The 9,372-nt window shown below is 42.1% G+C and overlaps 1 protein-coding gene across 1 annotated transcript in view; it reads right to left on the minus strand.

The window, feature by feature from the left end:
• ASH1L (ash1 (absent, small, or homeotic)-like (Drosophila)) overlaps positions 1-8,254 on the minus strand; it is a 54,191-nt gene extending 45,937 nt beyond the window's left edge. The window contains exon 1 of the mRNA XM_009893713.1: positions 7,771-8,254. Within this exon, the coding sequence (XP_009892015.1) occupies positions 7,771-8,193 (423 nt within the window). The 5' untranslated portion in view covers positions 8,194-8,254. The remainder of the gene's footprint in view (positions 1-7,770) is intronic.
• Between the last annotated feature and the right edge of the window lie 1,118 nt (positions 8,255-9,372).

Consider the following 9,372-nt stretch of genomic DNA (forward strand, 5'->3'; position numbering starts at 1 on the left):
GGGTTCAGCCTGGAGAAGAGAAGGCCAAAAAGGGGAGAGCTCAGAGCCCCTTCCAGTGCCTAAAGGGGCTCCAGGAGAGCTGGGGGGGGACTCTGGATCAGGGAGGGGGGCGACGGGACGAGGGGGAACGCTTTGACACTGACAGAGGGGAAACTGAGATGGAATATGAGGAAGAAATTCTTGACTGGTGATCCCCTGGGGCAGGTTGCCCCGAGAAGCTGTGGCTGCCCCATCCCTGGAGGTGTTCAAGGCCAGGTTGGACGGGGCTTGGAGCAACCTGGGCTGGGGGGAGGTGGCCCTGCCCAGGGCAGGGGGTGGGACTGGATGGTCTTCAACGTCCCTTCCGATGCTAACCATTCTATGATATATGATATTCATCCCTCTGCAATAAAAATCAGTAAGACAATTGCATGGTAATTACTGTACTTGATTACAGTCAGCATTAGATTAATGACGTTTTACAAATCTGTAACTACGTTTGGCCAATATCTAATTACGCTAAAGAAAGATACAGCCTGGATTCCTTCGAAATCATTTGATAAACAGCCAATTTTGGTGCTGATCATGAATGAAGTATTTGATCAGTAAGCTACACCACCGTGGCTTAAAGAGAAGACCACAAGCGGGATTCAGTCTGACAGGTTCCCGGAGATGGGAAGCATTGCTCGGGTAATGTGCTGCCTCAGCTGTCACAGCCTCTGCAGTGCATAAAGAGGCGCTCCAAATCCCGAGCCGCTGCCTTTCCACACGGATGGAGCAAGAGGTGTGTTTCTGCCCGCATACAAGCCTGGCACTTAGGTGGAAACTACCGAGTCAGCATGACTCCAAACCTGGAATCCAAACACGTCTGCTGATGCTCTCGGACATACCTGGCATAGACCGTGCGTGCTACAGGTATTAACTACACGGGATTAAAGCAGTCTTTCTGATCAACCTTCAGAGACTTACATCCTCTTTTCTGCGGTCTTAAATTTTGAAAAGAACTTTGGAACAAAATTTTAATCTTCTTTGTTCAGCGGGCTTAGACATATTTGAAAAATTCACCTAAATATTGACTTGGGAATTCAACTCTTCGTTCCTGTATTTGTTGAGCTACCTGTGCATACACTCTCTTCCCTCTTTCTTCTATTTCTCCCGTATGGTCTGCTACCCTACTCGATAGCGTCTGTTGTATTCTCATACTCTGCCGTTTCTGGGTATTGAACGCCTCTTGTCAGGCTCCACTTTCTCCTATCCACCTCTGTTTCGAAACAAAGAGCTTGGAAGTTTTATTAGGTATTTAAATAAATAAATACATAAATAAGAAGAAAACCTTTCCAAATACTAGCTTTGATCTAAATGAGATGCCAGGAGTTTGAAAACATGACTTTAGCATCAAACAAGGATTCTTTGAAAGCTGAAGGCATTTGCCCTGGAAAGTTTCTTTCTCATCTGGGGTAAGCGAATTTTCCAAGCACACTGAAAATTATTTCAAAGAACTTGAAAAAACAAAACAAGAAATGTCTATTGAGATTACAGATAAGAAGTCAAAAAAGTGTGTAATTTTTTCAGCATTTTTAAAACCAAAATTTTTATATGGGAAATTATTATTTTTTTCCCCCCATGAAGCCACTTAACAATCAGTACGATTAACAGAAACATTCGGCCCGAGAGGCGCAGGCGGGATAGTGGTGTGGGCTTTTTTAAGCAAAAAATTTCAGGCGATAACAGTTAATAGAGACATCTTGATCTAAATATCTAACCTTCAGAGAGGTTTCACTATTCTGGCTGCTGCAGTAGCTGCAAAAACCTTTAAAAAAACCCAACCCATAGAGCATAGAGTCAGAATTCCTTCTTGCAATTATTTATTATTAAAAATTTCAAATTTTCTGTTAAAGCGAGTGGGAGGCATTGCTGTCACTAAGAAGTACAGCACAGGAAGAATAAGACTATTGCAAACAGATAATAAAAATTAAAACTTAAGTAGTGCACAACTGTGAACTTCAGGAAAAACAAGGACATTTTCTGTATGGAAGGCAACAATGGAAGAAAAGAATTTGAATACACTGCTCAAATACCGAGGAAATCAAGTAAATCGCTCAGCTTCAGCCAGGGTCAGTACAAGCCTACCTGCGCCCGCCATAGCGTACGCGGTGGTACGCACCAACTGGAAGTATTTTTAAGAAAGTTATCGAAAAAGTAGTGAAAACAGATCACCCCGTATGTCCCAGACAAGCCTTCATCACTGCCTACTTCTTCACTAGGTCCACACTAAAGCCCTTGATGTACCAGGAGCTGCGTTCCACTAACTGTCCTGATGACTGCCCTACCAACCCAAATGTGCTTCCAGAACGTAAACGAGACTTCACAAGAACAGTGACATGTCACTGATCAAAGTTCTCCTTTTGGGGGAGGGTGGCTACGAGCATCCCTTGGGGTTGGATGTCTCCAAACCTGCTGCCGTAGTAGAACAAAACCCACCAGTGGTATCGGTTACTGGTTTGAAAGCCTGTGGTGTAAAAGAGACCGTGGTCTATGGAGAATAGGTTGGCACTTAGCCCAGCTTTTCTGTGGCAGCTGCAATCTTATGTAAATTCTGCCGGAGCGTCACATTTCAGGAACTTCCCCCCAACTTCGCCACCCTCGTACTCACAAAACCCACAGCTGGGAGGCGGGGAGCAGCCATGATATGTCCTACTGCACCGGAGACAAAAAAGGTGGCACGCTTTCCTGAAATAACTTCTATTGCACAAACAACCCCTCCACCAGATGGGAAGGAGAGCGCTGAAGTCCAGCACACGTTACAGAGCGCTTGCAACGCCTCCGGCACTTCGAAGCTTCAGCGGTTGGCGTGGCCACGTTCAGGCTCAGCTCCGCGAATGAGTATCCAGTCTCTGGTTCGCCTTTCGCTCCTGGAGCTGGAAGCTGGCCTTGCGCGCAGCGCACTCAACGTTGCGATTTTCCTCTTGTGGTTGCAGGCAGCGGAGCGCCCTACTTCACTGTCTGACTCGAACAAACGCAGTTTTACATCAGAGAAAGTCTAAAGTCAGATTTTAACGCAGTTTCGTGAGGACTACTGACAAATCACTCAGAAAAAAACCAACAAAAAGCCCCCCGACCCCCCCAACATCTCCTAGGTGTTTCATCCATCTAATTTCATCCATCTAACTCACCTAATAGGTCTGCAAGCACTCACCCCAAGCTTCTCCGTTCAGACCTCTATGTTGCAATGCACGCCGACAGTGCCACATGACTGTCTAAACCAGGTTTTTTCTTGGATTATGCACATTTTCAGTAAAAAGTTCTAGACTTACTCTACATGACTCTGGCTGTCAGATGATAGGCTTCATCTAGGCACAAAGCTGTTAAAAAGGTCTAGGTTACATTATATTAAAAAACATTTTTACGCTTTAAAACTACAGCATTTATTCCTGTGCCATCTCTAGCTCTGGCTTAAAACTCCATCCAACAAAAGAATCCAACTCTATCCAACACAAGAATTACATAAAACAGGTAAGTCTTCATAAAATTGTTGTTCTTATCATTAATTTTACACTGAGCCAAATTTAAAATTTTAAATCTCCTATGTGGACATACCATTAATTTGAGGAATAAAAATTCCAGGTTATTTTGATGTAAGCTATTAACAGGTTATATCAATCATTCCAGAATCATCACAGGCACCAACAGCAAAAAATTGGCTTTACTTCTCAAAGAGACATTCATTGTTACACTACAGCATGATCTCAGGCTTTATTCTTACTAGATTATTATTTACTACCGTTATTATCAGTACTTATTTGCAAAAAGCTTAAGAGTAGATAATCTTTCACAAGAACAGGGCTATCTCCTATCAAGTCTAGTGTAAAATTCACACTTCTCACTAGAACCAAATTAGGAAAGGCAAGATGGTCTCAGCTTCCAAAAGCTGAAACAGTCAGAAGAAAACAGCTTGTTAATGAAAATTTCACTTCTTAATTCTCTTGAGAACTACCAGCAAGCAATAAGGATTTTTATATGTACACATACACACAGAGATTTACCCATTATTATTTTAGCTGCTGTACTTCTGGCCAATGCACAGGCTGTAATTCAAATGAGCATTCTGAAGAATCACGGAAATTGTTTGTGTAGTTGTGGCATCGATATATGAAGTTCCCCAAATAACGAGTGAAGTGTGCCTGCTGTTTATTTTTCACCACCAAGACTTTTTAGTCTTTTCTAAAACCAACTTTTACCTGACTACCAGGAAAAAAAAGGACTTTGTGTAATCAGTGCAAGACAAAAACTTATCTCTTGGATCCCGCAGAAAATATTCTTCAGCTACTCAAAAAAGAAAAAAAAAAAATCCCACTTCTTTAGGCTTGTTAACTTTTTTGCTTGAAATTTTTCAGTTAGCGGCTGTGATTTCGTCAGCAAACTCTCCTGTAGAGCTTCCCCACATAACCCAGGGCAATAGAAAGAACTAGAGAATCCTGCACTCAGCAGTTTTACAAAGAAAGAAGGAGATGGAGCAAAAGGGCACGTTCCAACTTGCTTCACTGTTTTACCGTGACTATTTTAGAATTACAGCAGGCTGTTACTATCACTTCTTGTCTTCCTATTTTCTAGAACTTCAGTGCTGCAACTTTGCTATGCCATTGGCTTCATCTACCTCACAAGGTAAAGCATTCGTACGCCTCTTGTGCCAAAACTAACAAGCAAAATTTACATGTATGTCTAAGGCTGAGGTTTTCAGGCTTAGCAAAGGTCACAGCAACGTCTGTCTGTCACAGGACACTTTTCTGGAAGAAAGAAATCCAACTTTCATATTCAGTGTCAAAACCCAAATTTAATACTCTCTTGCTATTACAGGAACTTCTAATTTTGTTTCTCTTAACACCTGGGAATCTTAGCCCTTTCTAGGTCTCTCTTTTGTGTTCTATGATTTTCTCGTCAGAAGACTATTAACTTTTTTGTCGATACATTTCTGGAGGACAAATGGCAAATACACCAGTTACCCACCTCACCTACCCACTCATCTTGCCGAATGGAGATAAACCCTCTATTAACATAACTGAAGACACTCCTCAGGTTTTCAGAGTCCTTTCAGCACTGAGCTTGAGAAAGAAGCTCATAGATTGCCATAGATGGGAGCACAAAGTATTTTCCTACTATTTTAATTTCTACACTGATATTCCCAGGAGAAGATTTCCACTACCTTCTCTTTCTTAGTGCTTAACTGAGTATATACTGCAAGTGCTAAATTTTCATTCAAATTCTCTATTCCTCCTTTAAAACTACAGAGTTCTGTTTCACAGTGCAAAGTATTGCCACATCTTGCTCCAAATTGGTCATATATTTGCTTTATTTCCTCTCCATCGAAAGGAAAGACTAAGGGATCGCTTTCATTTTCTGAAATGTAATTTGCAGTGCTAAAATTTGCTTTATTTCATTGCAGTAAGAAAAAAAAAAAAGTCCCTCAGGTATTATACTCAAACCATGCAATGGTTTTAAACCATGTTTGCCGTTTGTTTCTAAAAAGACACTTTTTGATCACACTTGCTAGAAATCAGTGGGATGCTGTAAACCATCATTTCGAACAATCCAAAGTGCCACAACTGCAGCAGGGAACATACAGAGTTAAACAACTTGAAAACCATTTCAGTACAATCTGAGAGAGAGCAGAGTATCTAAAGTGAATTAGCATTAGTCAGGGATTTGAAACTATTTTAAGTAATGCAAATTTAATGCAACAAATCTGCTCTTCTCTACACCAAGCGTTTAGGTTGTTCACCAGAAAAGGAGCAGGAGTAACTCCACTTAGAATAGCTGGAATTAAAAAAAAGTGATATGGCATCAATGGTATCATATATAATATCACCAATATTTAATAATATTAGTAATATTTGTTTCCCAACTTTCTAACTTCCATTTGAAATACGATGGATGTCTTGAAGAAAAACCTAGCATATCAACAAAGATGTCAAGGGTGAACAATCCACGCTGCCATCAGCAGAGTTTAAATATTAATTATTCTCCCTAGTAAGAATTCCCAGGGCACAATCTCTTGATGCAACGGGGAAGTTTCCATACGTAATGAGTCTCTTTGCTAGTAAGAGGTTTTCAGTTGCAAGTACCACCTCAATTTGGACATTGAGATCAGTGACTGGATAGTCCAGATTGGCCCAATACTCAACTCATCACTATACAGTCTTGTTAGAAAAAAAGAAAAAAAGAGAAAACCAGAAAGTCATCAGTATAATGACAAATCACGATCTACTCTTCCAATTCTTTTCAAGATGAAGTTAGAGAAGTCATTAGAAATAATAAGCTTGTCCTGAAATGGAAGAATGTAAAATAAAGGCCATAGGCCAAACTTCTAAGTTCCATAATGTACCAGTTGAGAATTTCTTGTTTGATAGGCTGAGTAAAACACCTGCTTAGAATGGGGGGAAAAGAAAAAACCCAATGCAGTTCCACAGCAGAGTCTGGAAAAAGTAATTTTAGTCATTACACGTAACATATAGCACAGTTTTTCTATCAGGGCGTAATTTCTTATTTCTCTTTGAAGATCCTCTTCCTCAACGAAAACTGAAGTCTGGGTATGCCAGGGGAAAGAAAAAGGTTTGGCTATGTCAGACAGCCATCGTCTCAGTCCATTTTCCTTCCCTTTGGGTAAGCTCTTCCTTACGAGATACACCAGGACAGATTTATGCAGGTAGATTTACGAACAGGACACAGGCTAGAGGAATGAAAAACCTTCCGCCTTGGGAACCTCCCAAACAGGAGCCCCACGAGCAGACAACCCTTGCGGAGGAAGGGCTCTAACTTCCAGGGACTCGCTATCTTCCCCTGCTGAATCACCCGGCGTCACAAAGTTGAACGAGGCTACGGAAGAACATGCAAGGAAACTGGGAGCGATAAATATGCACTCATAGGGAAACACAGATAGGAGCAGGAAAACCAGGAGCGTAGGGAAAAACTTCAGCTTTAAATCAGTAGGCACGTACTGAAAGGAGACGGCACGGAGGGTATATTCTAACATTCTATTAGTTAGCAACGCTTCTATGTATATTGGAAAAAAGAGCATGCTGTAACAGAACACTTCTAAAATTTAGACTCTATGCAACTACATTTGTAATTCTGGCCATTTATCCTGGTTTCCCTATCTGTTATTGCTGCTCCTACTTGTTACATCATGCAGATCATAAAAACAAGACATCCTGAAGGCAGGGCTATCTCCTTACACTGGGAAAATACCTGGCACATCTCTCAAGCCACTGCATTTATATGCAGTTCATCATCAGACAGTTTTCTAACACATCTGGAAAACTATTTTCTACTTTTCAGGCACTGCCTGATACTTTCCTCGCAGAGCATCAGTTAAGACACACAGCAAAACCAATGGTTCTGACAGGTAAGGAAAAACTATAAAACCCCAACACTAGAGACAAGCACAGCAAACACACAGCCAATTTAAACAGAGACAAGAGCCCCCACTTTCTTCTATACCGGAGACTAAAAATGACACTATTGCTTTTCAGAAACATACCTATCACATTCACTTCAAGTTAACACGGGAATTATCTTTCACTACTGTTACAAAACCAACATTGGCGACCTGTGAAAGAGCAAAAGCGCTTTTCCTGTCGATGGAAATTAAATCAAAGCATTTATAACTTGAGAATCTTCAATATCAGAGGTTATATGGAAAAACAGTTAGTACAACATGATGGTGCAGAGACGGCAGAAACGTTTAAATACAGTTTAAATTTACTATACAAAGTGCTACATAAACACGCTACTCACTTGTTTTGAAGGACAGTGCTCGTTCTTCTCATCTGTCATCTTCCCACTCTTCGGTGCCCTTCTTGGTTGCTTGATGCTGGTTTTTATAGCAGGCCGGCACACATAATTCTCAAGGTTCTTGGGAGGCTTTTTCGTTCGCTTTGCTTGAAGACCAATCTTCAGTTTCAAGTTTCCCTCCGAAAAGTTTGTTTCTTTCACTGAAAACTGTTGCTGGGCATCAGTCAGAGCCTCGTTCTTCCCATTCTCGGTACCGTTCCCCTCCCGATTCTTCTTCTTACTGTCGTCGTCTTCCTTGGTGCAACTTTCTAGCTCCCCTTCTCCTTTTCCCACCAACGTGCCAATGTTTACGACAGAGGGGCTTTTCCCAGAAAACCCTTCAGAATCAGAACCCAAGCCTAACATAGCAGTATTCCGAGGGTCCATCACAGGCGAAATATATGCCTTCGGGTAATTTTAGGGAAGATTTAGAGAGATATGTTCCACAGAAGGTCTGTTCTGCTACTGGCAGCCAGCATCTTTTACTCTGCAGAAGGAACAGACAGAAGTAAACTTTGATTTTCTAGCAGAAATGAAATTAGTATTAAAAACCATTAGAAAGCAGACAATCATATTCCAGACAAGCACAATTATGCAGCGGATGTATCAAAATGCCAACCCTTCCTATAACGTACTACAAAAATCCAATTTATCTGTAAAATCACTTTTCAATGATAAGCGAAAATCAGAAGTCTGTGAATATTATAATATAATTTCCAATTCATCCACAGGACACTTCAAACGGTACTTAAGGCTTTTAATATTGATCAAATTTTTTTTTTTTTTTAATTGAAAACGAGAGCCTAGCTATTCCCAGTATCGACACTTGTAGTCTGGACCTAGTGAGAGTGCTCTCACCTCCTGGAGAGCAGCTCTGTGGAGAGGGACCTGGGAGTGCTGGTGGACAACAGGATGACCATGAGCCAGCAATGTGCCCTGGTGGCCAAGAAGGCCAGTGGCATCCTGGGGGGCATCAAGAAGAGTGTGGCCAGCAGGTGGAGGGAGGTCATCCTCCCCCTCTACTCTGCCCTGGGGAGACCGCATCTGGAGTACTGTGTCCAGTTCTGGGCTCCCCAGTTCAAGAAGGACAGGGAACTGCTGGAGAGGGTCCAGCAAAGGGCAACGAAGATGATGAGGGGATTGGAACATCTCTCCTATGGAGAAAGGCTGAGGGACTTGGGTCTCTTTAGTCTAGAGAAAAGAAGATTGAGGGGGGATCTTATTAATACATACAAATACTTAACGGGAGGTGCCAGGGGGATGGGAGCAGTCTTTTTCCAGTGGTGCCCAGTGATAGGACGAGGGGTAATGGGCATAAACTTGAACATAGGAAGTTCCATCTTAACATGAGAAGGAACTTCTTTACTTTGAGGGTAGTGGAGCACTGGAACAGGCTGCCCAGAGAGGTGGTGGAGTCTCCCACTCTGGAGACATTCCAAACCCGCCTGGACGCTGTCCTGTGCAACTGCTGTAGGTGACCCTGCTCTGGCGGGGGGTTGGACTAGATGATCTCCAGAGGTCCCTTCCAACCCTGACCAGTCTGTGATTCTGTGAAAGAGTTGCACG

This window comes from Charadrius vociferus, unplaced genomic scaffold (assembly GCF_000708025.1).
Source record: "Charadrius vociferus isolate BGI_N301 unplaced genomic scaffold, ASM70802v2 scaffold900, whole genome shotgun sequence".
Classification (NCBI taxonomy): domain Eukaryota; kingdom Metazoa; phylum Chordata; class Aves; order Charadriiformes; family Charadriidae; genus Charadrius; species Charadrius vociferus.